General features: G+C 42.3%; 3 protein-coding genes across 4 annotated transcripts; all 3 read right to left on the minus strand.

Annotated features, from left to right (window-relative positions):
• Positions 1-1,330: 1,330 nt before the first annotated feature.
• Positions 1,331-8,568, minus strand: LOC135679503 (plastidial pyruvate kinase 2-like). The gene is made up of 12 exons (XM_065193335.1): positions 8,126-8,568; positions 7,450-7,737; positions 6,926-7,091; positions 5,994-6,128; positions 5,771-5,881; positions 5,588-5,676; positions 4,038-4,100; positions 3,012-3,187; positions 2,503-2,605; positions 2,125-2,273; positions 1,878-1,986; positions 1,331-1,745 (listed from the first exon to the last, which is right to left on the minus strand). The coding sequence occupies exons 1-12, from the start codon at positions 8,375-8,377 to the stop codon at positions 1,638-1,640; spliced, it is 1,749 nt and encodes a 582-aa protein (XP_065049407.1). The 5' UTR covers positions 8,378-8,568; the 3' UTR covers positions 1,331-1,637.
• A 1,520-nt stretch (positions 8,569-10,088) lies between these two features.
• LOC135585418 (probable protein ABIL1) lies at positions 10,089-13,268 on the minus strand. 2 transcript variants are annotated; one of them, XM_065193336.1, is made up of 9 exons: positions 12,963-13,268; positions 12,406-12,488; positions 11,587-11,737; positions 11,414-11,513; positions 11,228-11,320; positions 11,052-11,130; positions 10,929-10,981; positions 10,751-10,857; positions 10,089-10,455 (listed from the first exon to the last, which is right to left on the minus strand). In XM_065193336.1, exons 1-9 carry the CDS (start codon positions 13,047-13,049, stop codon positions 10,300-10,302), a joined length of 909 nt encoding a protein of 302 aa, XP_065049408.1. In that variant the 5' UTR covers positions 13,050-13,268; the 3' UTR covers positions 10,089-10,299. The 2 variants fall into 2 exon arrangements, with proteins under 2 accessions (XP_065049408.1, XP_065049409.1); XM_065193337.1 differs by having other exon boundaries at positions 10,751-10,845; positions 12,963-13,267.
• Positions 13,269-13,623: 355 nt separating this feature from the next.
• On the minus strand, positions 13,624-16,069 carry LOC135680049 (protein TOO MANY MOUTHS-like). Its single transcript, XM_065194039.1, has 2 exons — positions 14,028-16,069; positions 13,624-13,997 (listed from the first exon to the last, which is right to left on the minus strand). Exon 1 carries the CDS (start codon positions 15,509-15,511, stop codon positions 14,030-14,032), a length of 1,482 nt encoding a protein of 493 aa, XP_065050111.1. The 5' UTR covers positions 15,512-16,069; the 3' UTR covers positions 13,624-13,997; positions 14,028-14,029.
• Between the last annotated feature and the right edge of the window lie 545 nt (positions 16,070-16,614).

Raw genomic sequence — 16,614 nt, forward strand, 5'->3', positions numbered from 1 at the left:
TATAAGATTATATATATATATATATATATATATATATATATATATATGATCTTACCATTAATTTATATTAGTTGATAGTATTTGATGATCCAATTCATGTTAATACTCACTAATAATTATCAAGTGAAATATCATAGATAACTACCCTATTAAAGATATTTAGGTTTTTATAGTTATAATTCTAAAAATTAAAATTTTAAATGATAATTCTGATTAATTTGGAATATATGTTATTGTAGGAGTTGGCCTATCCCCTATTTATTTAAGGGGCTTTACACCATTCCAAAATTTAATATTTAGTATATATCCGTTGAGAATATCAATGTCGTGTACATAATTATTCAATATTTTTTTTATTTTTATAAAATCTCCATCAGTTGTCCCTAACATATGTTCTTGTTATGATGTCACCCATATGTCTTTCATTGCTCTTGTGCCTCCGTAAAAAAATAATCGAAGAAACAAAGGATGTGAAGTGAGAGCGATAGAGGAGGCGAGAATGGTTACAAAAAGAAAATGATCAAAGAAAAAAGGGATATGATGCGGGAGTAATGAGACGAAAACAATGACAAGAGATGAAAGCAACAATGGATAGAAAAAAAGCGAAGGCCACTGTGGGAATAAATAAAAATTGATTGCTAATTGAGAATTCATGAAAATAAGGGTTTGTTTTTTTAATAAAATAAAAATCTTTACCCTATATTGTTTCCTCTGAACTCAGCTGTTTAAAGAAACAGTTAGAATTCTTTACCCAAATGAAAAGAAGATTCAAGTTTAAGGGCAGTTTGCACGATCATATTAGTCACCAGCAGATTTTTGGAACGAATATACATTCTCAAAGACAAATAAATTTATTTGTATTTGATAAATAAAAAATACAAAGGAAGGATTAGAAAACACAATCATTAGTTTACATTTAGGCCACACCACTCGAGCAGTCGAAGAGAAACTATTTCTTGCCGTGTTCTTCATGTAGCCATTCTCGATTGCTTCCATCACCTCAAAGACTTTAGCCGACATCCAATAATATATAATCTTTATTTTTTTACATTATCAATTCAATTCAAACTACCTAAACTTCATGCTAAAATGGTATATATTAAGAGAGGATTAATCCCAAAAATACATGATTTTGGGAGAGTACTGATGTCAATGTTTGTGTTACAAGATAAAAACATCACAGTGATCTATCGCCAGATTACATGAAAAATGATGTTCTGATGACCATATGGTGTCTTAGAACATCCATTGCTCTTCGTATACACCATAAGAACCAATGACAACTTCTTAGAAGAAACATATAATGCTCTGTATTTTCTTGCTGTCACACTTGCAGAGTCGAAGCATGCCACACTATTTAATTATTAATAGAGTAATAAGAGCACAAGCATCAAACTCCTTTTTCTAAGCATCAAAACTATAAATTATTCTGCTTGGACATGAAAGAATATATCGAACTGAAGCAAGCTTAAGAGAACAATTCAACACCGCAATCAAAAGAAACCAAGAAACGGGAATTACAACCGAAAGCTTGATACTAGTTCTACCACAAAAGTAACATCCAGCTAGAGCTTGGTGTTGTTTCGTCAGACAATGCAGCATAGAATTGGTGACTTCAACAACAGATGTCCCGATGCTTAAACCTTTCTAACCTGGATGTTGTGTGTGGACTGCGACCGCCAAATGGGTTGCCGCCCACTCTGAACCAGAGCTATCTGCTCTCCTTCCTTGACCATGCCTAGTTCCTGAATCATGAAAGGCCATATGTTAATCCAAGAATGAAGTTAATTTTGCACAAATAAATCAAGGATTTTTTCGATACAACAGTTCATGGACAAATAGAAGAAAACAGATGAGAAAAAGCCAGGTGGAGTTACCTGCAGGTAAGACAAGGCATCGGCAAATGTCCTCTCAGCATCATCTGAAAATTTCATATATATTGGACACACACCCTGGTATAAAGCCAACCTTTGCTTCACTCTTTCCCTGCACAACCACCCATCATCTTTAGATTTGAATCCTTATCAACAGATTCAAGACAACATGATGCACCATGCTGCATTATACAATTACAGTAGAATCAACAAAAAACGACTCGAAAGATAAGAGGAACAGGTGACGTACTCATCAGTGAATGCAAATATCGTGCCAGCAGGCCTATAATGGCTAAGTAGGATAGCCATAAATCCACTTCTGGTGAAGACTACAATCGACGTGCCAAGGGTATTCGACATCATTGTTGCATGATACGCAAACATTTCACTCATATGAGTCTACAAAAATGAAAACACAAAGTTGTTTAGTGAGAAAAGGGGATTCTACAAGCATAAGAGAATATGTAGAAATCTAGTATATATGCCAGCAAAATTTCTAAATGGCAGGAAAGAATCCATGAAGTCCCAACACCAACATTATGAGCCAATGGCTTCTTGTAGTTACCTTATTTGAGCAAAATTGGAATGACATTATTACGATATGTAATGACTATATTACACTTTTTACCTTGAATGCCTGACCAAGATTAGCTGGCCTTTCTCCTCCATTCATAGTTGCTTCAGTCCTCAGAGCTACAGAGTGCATGACTTTAACAGCTTTAAGTGGGTATCTGCATGAAAACCAACGAGGTTGCTATTAATTAGCCAATTTAGGCACAAACTAAATTGTGTATAATCTAATATCTAAACCCTTGAAAGGTTCATCAGTTAGATGTGGCATTATTACATGTGAACACAAATAATCCAGTTTTGTATCTTGGCAGACATTGTACATTTAACCAATATAAAGGAAAAGAACCCTGACAGATTTTTTCCAGGGTAATTTAATTCAGATAGGTAACTAACTCAAAGAAAACAAAAGGCAACAAACAGTAGAACAAAAAAAAAGAAACTGACACTGCAAGCTTCCAATAATGCATCAGAACCCTCATGAACTGAATCACATGCCTAAAGTTGAAGAATATAGTGCAAAGAAAAACAGAGAAGGGGAGAGAGAAAGGAAAAGGGAGTTCATACTTCCCATGAGCAGTTTCCCCAGAGAGCATTATTGCATCAGAACCCTCACGAACTGCAATGGCAATGTCTGAGACCTCTGCACGGGTTGGTGTCGGATGAACAATCATGCTTTCCAGCATGTTCGTTGCTACAATAACAGCTTTTCCCATGCTCCTGCATATTCTAATAATTTCCTCCTGCACAATTAAGAAATCAATAACACACAACAATTATCAAACACGAGATATATAATATCAAGTATTAAAGCACAAAATAATTATCTATTGTATATGAGATGGCTTTATATTATAAGAAATATCCATTCAACGGAAAACAAGAGTAAGATATAAATTAAACAGCTATTATAGCAAGTAGAAAGGACATATATAAAGAATGACAAAGGAACTAGCAGTTCAACACAATGAATGTCAAAGCTCCAACCAGGAACACTAACATTGATGAATAGCAACATACAAAGGGTAGCCCAGTAAACAAAGCTCCTCAGTACTGGGGTATGGAAAGCCCTTCCAAAATAATGTCGGTGGAACATGAAATGTATAACATCAAGTAGTTAAACACATAATTATCCATTGTCTATGAGATGGCTCAAAAGTATATGTAAAAAAGTGTTCATTCAAAAGGAAAAAGGGTATGATCTAAATTTGACTTAACTTATCAAGGCAAATGACCAAAATATATAAAAAAATGACAAAGGAACAGAACTCTTTGACCCAAATGACTGAGAAAGCTGCAATCAGGAACACAATAATGTCAATGAATAGCAACATACATGCCAGTAAACAAAGTTCCTGCACTGGGGTATGTAAAGGCAAGATCAATGCAGCCTTACCCCCATATCCACAGGGCTCACACTGGATCAACCCATGGCACTCAATAGTAATTAAGTGCCACAGCCTGTCCCCGTGTGATTGACAAGTTACTGTGCTTGATGAGAAAAAATACCCTTAGGCATCAGAGCTTCAGACAATATAAAACTTAAACAAGCATTTTCATTGTGGATGTTGATTGTCAATGAATGGCAGATACCTGCAGCAGTGGAACCTCCTCAATAGGGAGTTCAGCTCCAAGGTCACCTCTAGCTACCATAGCCTACAAAGAACACAGAAGAAATTAGAGAATAAGATCAAGGTCACTAGCAAATAGGAAAAGCCAACCGAATATACTGTGTCAAAAGAAAAGCAATATCTAAAGGGGATTGAGTCAAATCAGCATCGAGCAAATGTGAGGTCAGCTAAACGAAACTCGTAAGCATCTTTGAAATAAAACAAGTTTGGCCCATCAAACACACAAACATTTTTCTATGCAGGCATGCTGATATAAAGCATTGTATTTATGAAGTCTGATCAAAGTAACATAAACATCAACTACTTTCTAAGAAGCGCAGACACAGACAAAGGACATGGCATTTTTAAAAAACATAGTATATGGACACAGCAAGGGCACATTATATATATATATATATATATATATATATATATATATATATATATATATATACACATGAGTTTTACATATTACTCAAATTATTAAATTGTACAATTATTCAAATTATTATAGCAATTTAATCAGGGATTCAGAAGCAGTAAAAAAAACTCAAATTAAAAAACTAAAAAATGAAATAGGTTAATAATATGTTAACAGTTTAATCAGATGCAATAAAAAACCCAGATTAATAAAACAAAAATAATAAATAATAATAATATGTTAATAATGTTTTTAGCAGTAAAAAAAAAGCTAAACATGCCTATAATATGTTAATAATACCTTTGGCTTGGGAGGCCACATGAATGAGGAAGAATCTTTGTAGAGGCATGACGGCAATGCACGGCTCCACCTCTCTACAGATGGGCGCTCGAGGCGAATGGTCTGATGGTAGCACATGACTCCACTCTATAGAGGGGTGCTCGAGGTGGATGGTCTAATAGCAACGCGCAACTCCACCTCTGCGTAGGGTCGCTTGGGGCGAATGGTCCCATAGCGCGCAACGATGATGCACGACTCTACAGAGGGGCGCTCAGGGCGAACGGTCCGACAGTGCACGACGACAATGAAGGGAAGCCAAGCCATTGAGGAAGAAGGGAAGCCCGTGATGTGCTAGGGTTCGATTGGGACAATTGGTATTTAATTCCAAAATCCTCCCTGAATCCGTGAGGAAGAAGGATTTCGAAGGTTCCCAATGCTTCCGCACGCAACGACTAAGTCGGATTCCAAAGGCTCACCAATACCTCCATACACGACCATCCATCGAGTCCAACACGGGAGCGATGCATCCAACAAATTAAAAAAATAAAAAAAGACATGTCAAAGACGAATCCGTATCTGACATGTGTCAGAGAAGAATCCATGTCCAACACATGTCGGACACAGGTGTGTCACCCAAATCACCGTGTTCGTGCTTCCCAAACTACCTTTCACTATGTGACATACCCATAGCACTGAATATATAAGTTAAGCTTCATGAATGATGATGCACTATATTACATGTCATACGGTACAAGAGTTCTTATCATTAGAATTTACTATACACTTCTGAGCTTACCAGTATTATGTTGAATGTATGACATTAAGATGCTTACCCCATCAGATGCAGCGATTATGGAATGCAGATTCGGAATTGAATCTGCACTTTCAATTTTGACAGTTACATGTATATCTGCATTGCAACCTGACAAAATTAATTTGAATATTAGTGTCAACATTTTTTATTTTATGAGGCACTTCAAAAAAATATTTAACCAAAACCAGGATTGAACATCTACTTTTCAGGTAATCCTTCAATTCATGGACAACTTCTGCATCTTTAACGAAGGAAACTGCATAAAAGTCCACTTTGTTCTCAACTCCAAATTTGATATCATCCCAATCTTTCTCTGTAAAGGGATACAAGAATGTTTATTACACCAAAAATGCAAAAATCAAATATTTATGAGACAAAAAGGCCAACTTACAAGCATAAGACCAAACATAAAATTCCTAACTCACCTGTGATGGATGGCAAGGTTGCACTCTTTCCTCTGACATTCAGATGCCTCCTGGACTTGAGTTCACCTCCATCAACGACTTCACATTTGACAGAATCCTCAGTTTTCGACTTAACCACTAGGGACATCATTCCACCTGAAAATTAAACATAGATCATCTCATTGGTTGTCCAATGTAAGACAGACGTAAAGTTGGAAAGTATTAAGGTTTTTCCTGTGTTTTCACCAGTCATTATTCGAAACATTATCTTTTTGTTTTCTTTGTTTCTCCATGGAATTAGACACAGGTTTGGAGAAAGGAAATCAGCCAAAAGATGGAAAAGATGGAGAGGAATTTGCTTCCAAATAATTATAGCTGCAGAATATGATGGCATAAAAAATATGATGGCACAAAACAAATCAGCTATTACCAAATGCAGCAGTCATAGTCACAAATCTTTTATCACAACTCGTGTTGATTATGCAATGCTACAAAATAGGAGGAACATCAGAGTACCTGAAATAGTGACAGATCTTTCATTCACAGCTCATGTTAAAGCTCTACATATTTTTCTATAAAAAATCTTTACTCCGTTACTTATTCTACATTCATGCCAGCTTTTCTAAATATCTTCTAAATCTTTCATCTCTTCAAAGTCTTAAACGTTGATCTCAAGCTCTGTTGCTTATGCTTAATTCATGTCAGCTTTTCTTATATGCTTGCCAACAGTACAGAACTGGCTAAAAGTTCACTCCTATTTATATTTTGAAATACTTCATTAGTGATGTAAAGGAGATATGATATAAGTTGCAAAAAGTAGAGAGATGTGGAATAAAATTTATCAAAAAAATCATCTATTGGACAGTGTCAACTATCAGAGGCTGTGAAAATAAATGTCATGTATCTACATCTCCAAAGAGAATTTGCATAAGGATTGGGCACTTTTTACATACCATCCACAAGAAGCATGTCGCCAACTTCTACATCATTGACAAAGTCATCATAGTTTACGCTAACACATGTCTCTGAGCCAACTCCTCTTTTTATTGTAAAAGTGAACTCTTGACCACTTGATAAGGTAATTGGCTGTGGTAAGTCACCACTCCTAACCTCAGGGCCCTGAGACAGAATATGCAGAGGTAAGAAAATGATACTAATTTACCAGGGTGAGTAAGATATATGTATGATGAAGGAATTAACGAATATTTCCATTAATACGTACAGGAGAAAGATTGGTAACCATATACATCCGAGTTAAGATCAAGCAATTGTCCAGTATATTGATCACGGATTATATAAACTTAAAAGACACAAAGTTGTCTGTGCTTGTATTATACAACAGAAAGGTAAAAAAAAAAACACGTATGCACTGCAGCACTTTAGTGACTTTGAAATTGCTCGCTTCTTGAAGCTTTAAAATGCCATCCTCAAAATCCAAAAAGCTAGATGAATGAAATAGCAGTCAGAAGAAACCTGCCTTGGTGTCAAGCATAATTGCAAGTACGTTGTCCTTGTTTTGCTCATTGTACTCTTTCACGAGATCGATAACTTTCTGATGAGATGCATGGTCTCCATGAGACATGTTCATCCGAGCGACATTCATGCCAGCCTCAGCTAACTTCCATATCATCTCCCTAGTGTTAGTTGATGGGCCGATGGTGCAGACTATCTTCGTCTTCCTCATCACGTTTGGCTTAGGCCACAATCCATTTGGAACTTCTCCCACTTGCTGAATGCTCTTCAGATGCTGAAATTGCTCTTCTTCCTACAGCCAAAAATCTCCAATTCCTGAAAATCTTTTGAAAAATTATGAAAACGTGTAAAGCAGGAAGAGCTTACAAAACAAGTCGATTACTTTCAACCATTGTGCACGCAGATCTACCGAATATGTTCATTACCTAATTAAAACTAAGCTATGTAACACGAGTTTCTAAAAATTTCGCAGGTAAATGATGACCAAATTAAAGAAAACTTCAGCTACTACGCCCGCCATTCGATCCATTATAACGACAGAAAATGCAAGCATATTTTGCACTTTTCGAGTTAATTCGACAAGAAAAATACGAGACAAGCCCCAAATTTTGGACTTTTTAACTGAGACACTTCAAATCCAGAGAGAGGCACTAAGAGGCCGGGATCTGGAAACTGAAGACCTTTGATAAGTCATCCGGAGACGCAGCACGAACACCGGAGTCGGGGCGAGAAAGCGGGCTCGCCACGGCAACCACCGGGGAGCGGCAACAGCTGCCCATCCCCCTCCTCCTCTCCTTCTCCTGGTGGTGGAACCTTGCCGGGAGCAGCGAGGGCTTCAGCTCCTGCAGGTGGCTTCCCCGGGCCCAGGATCTGGAGCCCGGGTGAGAAAGGCATGAGCTTTGGATGGTTCGCGTCGCCACCACCTGCGCCATGTCTTCCACCTCCAAGACTATCACCGCGCTAGCACCGAGAGAGAGAGAGATCGAACTTCTACGGCAAGTGCCGAGCTCTTCTTGGTTGGCGAGATCGCCGCCAAAGCCCAGGAGGGGTTTTAAAAGCTGGATGTGGAGAGAGCACACTTAGGTTGTATCGGAGCGTTGAACTGCCCTTCTCCCTCTTTTACCTCATCAAACAAAATGCTGTGTCTTGGTCGCATCGATGCGAGGCTGGACGGACGGCGTTTATTAGATCGCGGCCTACCTGCCACTTCCCTTGTCACACGCGATCGCATGCGTTCGCATTAACAAGACGTAACGTTGTGATTGTTTTTACGGAAATGCCCCCCGGCGGAGTGTTCGATGCGCCGGAGGAGAAAAAGATGGCTCTACGTGGATATCGTGGCATCCGTAGGTGCTTAAAAAGAGCACAAAACACTTCCACCTGTTAAATTCGTACGCGATTGCCAACTGCTTTGTTATCGTAGATGGGACCCACGTCACAAGGCCGGGTAAATCTAGCAACGGAAGAGCAGGGTTAATAAGTAAAAGTACTAATACCACAGAAATACGACTTACTCGTTTGCGGTACTCCCCTGTGAGTGGCCTGAAAGATGGTTCCCACAGGAGATGCCGCATCGTGGGACCCAACAGGAAGAGCAAAATCCAGGTAGATGGAACGGGTACGTTGATCTCGGGTGGGATAAACATCGGAGGATTCCCAGCTAGCGGGGGGCCTTCCGCACGAGCCGTTGGACGCGCCGTTCGGTCGATAAAATGACGCTACATGGACGGCTGGATCGTGTGCCGTGTGAGACGGATGAACGGCCTGCGTACCGAGTGTCGTTTCATCACGTTCACGGAATATTCCTGGATACTCTCCGGATTTAAATAGCTTGCAAAACTATATATTGACTCGTAACTTCCAAAACTATCTCTTCCGTTCCGTTTCGGAATCCAAATAACTACTTCAGTATTCAAATCCACCGCTACCACCTGTGACCTGTCAAATCCGATTAATAAATATTTTGATTCAAGGATGAATTCTCAAAAAAAAAATTTAATTTTCTTCTACGTAGCACCCCTTTTAATTTTATTTTCATATAATATCTCTTATTTATCTAAAAAATAATATTATCTTCGACTAATACCTTGTTGTTCGTCGCCTTCCCTCATGCTTCGCATAAGCTACTGTTATTATCTCTGTATGATTAGCAAAAGTAAAAGGAAATAATAAAGAGTAAGGGACGCGAGTAATAACAAGCAAGTAAAAACGAGTAAAGATACAATCCATTAACACGAAAGCCACGAAAGTGATCGATAAAGGTAAAAGTAGAAGTAAGAGACGAGGAAGTCAGCTGTCTACCTCACTCATAAGACCATTAAAACACACCATTATAGTCCAAGTGGAGCCTACTTTGAAGCCGACACGCGCGACATTGCCATCGAAGACGAACCCCACTTGACTCGACCCGGTAAAAGCGAGATGTTTGTATAGGGTGAGCCAACGTTGGTTTTACGGACACATTTCAAACATGGAAAACGTCAATGTCGACACGTCCTGCATCAACATTTTACTCAACATGACCAGTTTAACTCCTCGTGTTTTCATCACAAGCCACGATTGAGATGGATTTGGCTGATTTGGTTAACAACGATCTGAGCAAGAGCTCAACTTTTTGATGAACCAAACACAGGCAACAGCCGAAGAAGTAACACGAATCCTCTCAAACACTGCTGAGGAAGCAGTCACGAAAAGATACCAATAGCAGATAGATACCGTACGTCAATGACAAACACGGAGCAATGTAGATAGATGCTTACTGGGTCGAGAGACATGGGGACTGATGATGCCCAGCTCCATAACATTCCACCGAGAGAGCCCAATGGGACGAGACAAGCGGGTGTCAGCGAAAGCATCAGGATACCACAAGTCTCTTGGGTTTCAAGGTCTTGTTCCTGGGAAAGAGTGCCGAAAGAATGCTCTTGTTGCGAGGAGGCTGGCAGATTTCACGCTGTCCAGAATCTCTAGAGGACTCGAATCCTGCTACAGTTTTTGTGCCTTCCAATGGATCCTGCCAATGAACAACTCAAATGACAATGTAATCACATAAGATCAAGTAAAAGTTTCGCCAGAGGAATGGTACAAATGCACATAGCATGTAGTGATGATTATATTATCTTTTAGATGCATAATGCACTTTCTAAAATAGAATTTTTCTTTTTGTTAATGAAGAAATACCTATAGATATGTACAGCTTCTGCATGTTAGTCGTATTTTTTTAGTAAATGCAGTAGCAACAAGTTTCTTTGTGCATGCAGAATTGTATGGCTCCATGAAACTAGCGAATAGATGTTACTCTTATTTACCTTGACAGCAAATGTACGAGAAGCAACATTAATAGTTGGACGTCTCTTGGCAGCCTGAAGGTAACTTGATAGGGGCAGTGGGGCTGTAGTCTCCTCTGCACCCGAAACTTAACATGAATCAACAACTGAGCGCTAATATTCAAAGAAAGAACACTAAGGGCATTGAGATGCAAAATACCAAGAACACGGCAAGAATCAGCAGTCATTCCGAAAGCTTTAGAATCATCAACCCTGAAAGAAGAGAAAAACATAAACTTTTGAGTCGCAGTGAAAGACCAAATCAGTATGAATAGAAGCTTGCCGGAATGCTGTGTGAGGAGGATCTCTGTTTGGTGAAGAGTTGCTCCCGGAGGCTAGGTGCCAAGATAAAGTTTTTGGAGCTGCAGATCATCGGAAAAAGAAGCATGGAATTCAGAATCGACATAGTTTAAGACCAAGCTGCATTGGAAATATGAACATAATGCAAAAAGAACACACCCCAAGTATGAGGAAGAGGTTTTGCTTCAACATGACTCGGATTGATATGGTTTTGTAGCATCGAACTGCTCTCCACACTTGTGCCGACAAATTCTAGATAGAATGTTATCAAACCAAAACAATTAACACGCCACCTCATTCCTTGTCCTGCAAAAGAAGAGAGAATCACTTTCTAATTGTTCTTACTTGGTAGAGTGTAATGTTTGAGATGCCTTGGGGTTGCTGCAAACAGTTGGTGCTGCCTAAGACACTCCTCACCAGTGAAAGCTTGACAAGCGAGAATTTGCTGAAAATGAGAAAGGAACATGAGGTCAATTCTAAGAATTCCAAAATGGTGCTCTATTTCACAAAACATTAACCTGACAGAGACATGAAATCTTTTGCTCTACGGTTGCCATGTCTGATGATTGCTGCTCAAAAAGGTCTGTTAATTTGTAAGCAACAGTACCAAGATGATCAACAACATTGACAAGGGCTTGGACACCGTACTCTTTCAGATTATCCACCACCCTGAAAGGAAGATGTGGTTACATTTTCCAACTGAAGCAAATAGCCATTCTGGATTTGATTGCTTCAAAGTTTTGAGTTTGGGATTTCACAAAACAAGATGATCCATACATATGAACTTGCGGCTTCACAAATCTCAACGAGTGAATGATTGTAACTATCATTAGACTAGAAATAAAGCAGCTCAACCAACAACAATAATAAACTAGCTATCATTGCACTGAGAAGCACACTCAACCAACAACAACAATAATAAAATCGTAAGTCTCAATTATTTGGGATCGACTACATCTTTATTTTCACCGAAGCCTACAAAAAAAAGGACCTTATTGTCAACAAGATCTCGTAAATGTTTTGTTGTTGTCAACAAGATCTCGTAAATGCCAACAAAATCATACTATGAGGCTAAATAAAATCACGGTTTCTCAAATTAATGTGACCATCAGTGATCAAATTGTAGGATGCATTTCAGTCCATGATCTGATTATTCACATATATTCTGCAGCTTTTTCATAACCAAAAGAACCATATGCACAAGAAAATTTCAGCATGCCTTTCGGGGTTTGCATACACATGTTATTCGGATATAAAAAAATGGACTTTTCAAGAAGAAAGTAGAGGAAGGACCAGAACCAGCGATTCCTAAGAACACATAGGAGGATAGATCTTACATCTGTTTCTGCTCACTGCGAAGGTAAGATTTTTCGCAGTACTCGGCAGCAGAGTAAAGCTGAGGTCTCAGATTCTTGAGCTCCTAAACATCATTAGCACACATAACTATCAGTTCAAAATTTGGCGACAAGCATTACAGACGACAGATTCGTACAAATATTTCCATGAACAAAAGCGATGCTTCTGAAATAATACGGAATCCAGAATAGAAAAGCTTATCGTTCGATTCAAAGAACACAAATCGTTTAAGAAGTGGAAGTAGAAGAAAACAGAGACCATTAACTCGGAGATCGATGCGGATCAGACTCAGAGAAGTACCAGAAAAATCGGGTCCGCCAACAAACGTAAGTATCTGAAATCAAGAACCGGCTGTAAGTACGAATCAACGGACCCAATCTCGATATTTGAAGCTACCAGAATAAGAAACCCTAAGTACGAATAAAAAACAAAGAGCAAGAAAGAAGCGATCGCACAGAAAGGCAGTCCATCAGATCCGGAGGCGCGGAAGCAACAAAGGAAAGGAAGGATCCGGGTTAAGAGGAGGAGCCGGGCTCACCTGCAAGGCCTGGACGAAGCCCTTGCTCCTCTCGAGGGAGACCTCGTCGAAGGTCATGGCACCGAACTCCGGCCTCCCTTGCTGCATTCTTCTTCCTATATCTTACACGCACTCTGCCACCGAATCACACGCCTCCACCACCGCCGCCGCGTTGCGAGGACAAAGAGAAAGAAGTGGAGGAGGAAGAGGAGTTAAGATTAGATTTAGTTTCCTTCGCTTTTCCGCGTCGTCTCTTTCTTCTTCCTCTTCTTCCACTAATAGCGATGAAGAAGAGAGGGTGTGAGGCCGAAGCAATACCGGGAAACGGCGTGCTGTATTTTTGCTTTATTTCGAAAAATAAAATGATGATGGCAATAATAGACGGTGCTGATGTCGTTAATAATAGGATGATGGATTGATGATGATGCGGACCAAATGTCTCACTTCCGCGTCTCGATAAGTCGGGTTAGATTTATTATTGGTTGGAGTATTTGGCACTCCATTTACTTTGTTTGACTTGAGTGCTCTCCGTGGTGGCAAAGTACCAAATCAATCGTTGGGCGTGTGGTGGAGGCAAGACGACGGCAAGCACATTGATAGTGGTGCTAAGCCACCAGATTTGGCTCCTGAATCGACAGCATTGTACGAATCGAAGACCTAACTGAGGTAATAAGCACGCAACACATGACATGCATTATGAGTGACGGAAGCCACAGAACCACATAGTTCTTCGTTCGCAATCGAAGAATCATATGCTCCTATGGAGAAAGTACAGTTTTCTTCTTCCTCTGGAGGAAACAGAGACCGGCCGTGTGTTCCTGCAGAGGAGGGTTAATCGATGGGTGAGCAGAAGAGAGGGCTCTGGCCAGCTTGTCGACGCAGGGGTAGAACAAGCCGCTGTGCTGTCGCAGTCCCCCCACCGAGCTATAACCCTTCTCGTTGGCTTCAGAATCTTGGCTTGAAAGAGAATCCAACTGCGTGCAGCCCCCACCGCGTTCCTTTGACTGGGAAATTTACAGCGGTTGGTTGATTCCTCTCCGCAAGCGAAGAAGCAGTCTTTGCGTGCAGGACTTTTGCCACAGCGACGGCTACAAGAACACAAGAAGAGAGACGAGAAGCGGTGCGATCAGATCGACAAGCTCTTCTTGGGCGAGGTGGAGTTTACGGGCCGCGCCGGAAGAGCTTAAACTGGAGGGCCGGCCATGACCGCCGTCCCTCGACGTGGACGACAAGTAATGCTTCGTCGTATGACTCCTCGCACTCGCAGCATCTTTGCTCTCCGTCTCGCAGTAACTGATGCCCGACATCGACTCGATCCCCTCGTATCTTCCATAGCTCATGTCGTAACACAGTCCCGAGTTGTTGTAGAGCCTCAGCTTCTTCCCCATCTTCCACAGCATCTCCCTGCCGATGGGGATGGGCCCCATGAGCTGGTTGTCGTTCACCCTCAACTCGGTCAGCTTCTGTAGCTTCTGAAAGCTTTTAGGTATGGAACCGTTCAGCTTGTTCCCGTCGAGATGAAGTACCCGAAGGCTTCCCAGTTCTCCGATGGACTCGGGTATGGATCCTTGTAGCCCCATGTTGGATAGAATGAGTGTGTTCAACGCTGCGAGCCCTGCAAATGCGTCCTTGGGAATCATCGCTGAGCTCATCGGATTGCCGGTGAGAATCAACGCTGTTAGCGACCTCAACCCACCGAGAGAGCGTGGGAGAGGGCCGGCGAGGCGATTGTGACTCAGATCGAGTAAAACCAGGTTCTGTAGGTCGCAGAGAGAGTCTGGAATCGAACCAGAGAAGCGATTTCGACTCAGGTCCATCTTGACGAGGGAATCCCACCGCCCGAAAGAAGTTGGAATCCGGCCATGGAGGAGGTTACGGCTGAGGTCCATGACGGTCAAGGAGGGAAGGTTGAGTTCAGGAACTGGGCCGTAGAGCTGGTTGTGACTCAAATCCAGTAACTGGAGATTCCTCAGGAGTTGAAGCGACGGGGGAACAGAAGAGCTGAGATGGTTCCCGTGGAGATCGAGCACCCGAAGGGAAGTGAGGTTGCCGAGCTCGGCCGGGATGGGGCCCGTGTGGGCGTTCTCGCGGAGGACGAGGGAGCGGAGGGTGGGGCCGAGGCGGCCGAGGAAGGCGGGGACGGGCTGAGGGCTGCCGGTGAAGCAGCGGTAGAAGAAGAGGGAGCGGAGGTGCGGGAGGGCGAGGACGGCGGGGGAGAGGGAGGACCGGGCGGGGTCGCAGGTGGGGAAGGCGGTGTCGTCGGAGAGGGCGCCGAAGGAGAGGGAGACGACGTGATAGACGTCGTTGGTGTCGGGCATGCACTCGATGCCGTGCCAGCGGCCGCGGCACACGTCGGGGATGGACGTGGCCCAGCCGTTGCCCGTCGCCTCCATGATCTCGTACACCGCCCGCTGCTCGGCCGGGTCGGTCCTGGCGCTGTCGGAGAATCCCGTCTGCGGCGCGTCGACGAGGGCCGACGAGTCCGGCATCACGACGGTGAATTCGGACGAGGAGGGCGGGAGAGGCGCCATCAGAAGAAGAAGAAGAAGAAGAAGCACGATGGGAGCCATGGTTGATCGGTGTATGGCAGGGAAGGGACATGCGAACGTCGTGGATATATACGATTTGGGCTGGCAGGGGAGTTGGGCCACGTAAGCCTGGGAATTTAGTGCGGTCACGAGGAGGGGAAGGGTGACGAGTTAATGAAGTGCGGATTCGGGAGCATTGAATAGGTTTCACGGGAATGTCGACAAAGCATTACTACGACTCGTCAGCAGCAATTGATGATATATGATGTGGCGTTGTGGGGCCTACTCATCACTGTTCCTTTCTGGACAATTCATCGCATTGTGAACAGTGCAACTTGCAGCTGTTAGTGAGAGCCCAATGCAAGTGTTGATGCAGCAGAGCATCTGAAAGTTGTGGTGACTGCAAAGAAGAAGAAATTGCCAAAACACACGGCCTTTAGACCTGAAACATTGGTATCGATGCTTTTGCTGCTTGAACAGCGCGATCACAATCACCTCTCTGCTTTATGTTGCTTGGTGAGTGCTATCAATTATCAGGGAGGGTCTTGCATCTGTTGTTGCTGTTGTTTCAGCTTTCCAGTTTCATGCATAATCACCATCGTTACTGGATGCGGGGGGCATCTGTTTAAGCTGTGGCCTCGGGGCTGACGCGGCTCAGTTCAGGGGTCCGGATGTCGGGTCGACAGGTCGGGTCGGCAGGAAGCTCCGTCGCAGCACCTGGAAGAGTCGACCCCGTTTGGCACCTGCACAAAGGTCGGGCCGAGGCGCTCGGCCCGACGCCTCTGACGGCCAAGTTAGCGATGTGGAGAGGGTTTTGGAGGAAAAGATGTCTCCAAGTATGTTGTGCTTTGTGTCCCCCCTTCACTTCTAACGAACGAGAGGGTGGTGGAAGAGGGAGTGTTTCTGTGTCAGTCCCCTCTTCTTCTAATGAACGAGAGGGTATTTATAGGGAAGCATTCTGCTTCCTGAGCTGCCCGCTTGCAGGGAGCAGGCTGGTATTAATGTGCCTCGGTCAACGTGTTGGACTCGGTCTTTGCAGGATATTAATGTGTCTTGCTCAGCGTGTTGGATTTGGTTTTTTTGCAGAATATTAATGTGCCTCGATCGGCATTCCAATTCGTTTGATCAAGACTGAGGCGTGATGT

This window comes from Musa acuminata, chromosome BXJ1-7 (genome assembly GCF_036884655.1).
Source record: "Musa acuminata AAA Group cultivar baxijiao chromosome BXJ1-7, Cavendish_Baxijiao_AAA, whole genome shotgun sequence".
NCBI lineage: Eukaryota > Viridiplantae > Streptophyta > Magnoliopsida > Zingiberales > Musaceae > Musa > Musa acuminata.

Excerpts from the sequence above, each read along its gene's own strand:
- LOC135585418 (XM_065193336.1), bottom strand. The coding sequence starts at position 13,049 with ATGCAGCAAGGGAGGCCGGAGTTCGGTGCCATGACCTTCGACGAGGTC. Across the intron at positions 11,321-11,413 it reads CAAACATTACACTCTACCAA|AATTTGTCGGCACAAGTGTG; the intron begins GTAAGAACAATT and ends CATTCTATCTAG. Across the intron at positions 10,858-10,928 it reads TGATTCTTGCCGTGTTCTTG|TTTCGGGTGCAGAGGAGACT; the intron begins GTATTTTGCATC and ends ATTCATGTTAAG.
- LOC135680049 (XM_065194039.1), bottom strand. The coding sequence starts at position 15,511 with ATGGCTCCCATCGTGCTTCTTCTTCTTCTTCTTCTTCTGATGGCGCCT.
- LOC135679503 (XM_065193335.1), bottom strand. The coding sequence starts at position 8,377 with ATGGCGCAGGTGGTGGCGACGCGAACCATCCAAAGCTCATGCCTTTCT. Across the intron at positions 5,677-5,770 it reads ATTGAAGGATTACCTGAAAA|GTTGCAATGCAGATATACAT; the intron begins GTAGATGTTCAA and ends TAATTTTGTCAG. Across the intron at positions 1,746-1,877 it reads ATGCCTTGTCTTACCTGCAG|GAACTAGGCATGGTCAAGGA; the intron begins GTAACTCCACCT and ends TTCATGATTCAG.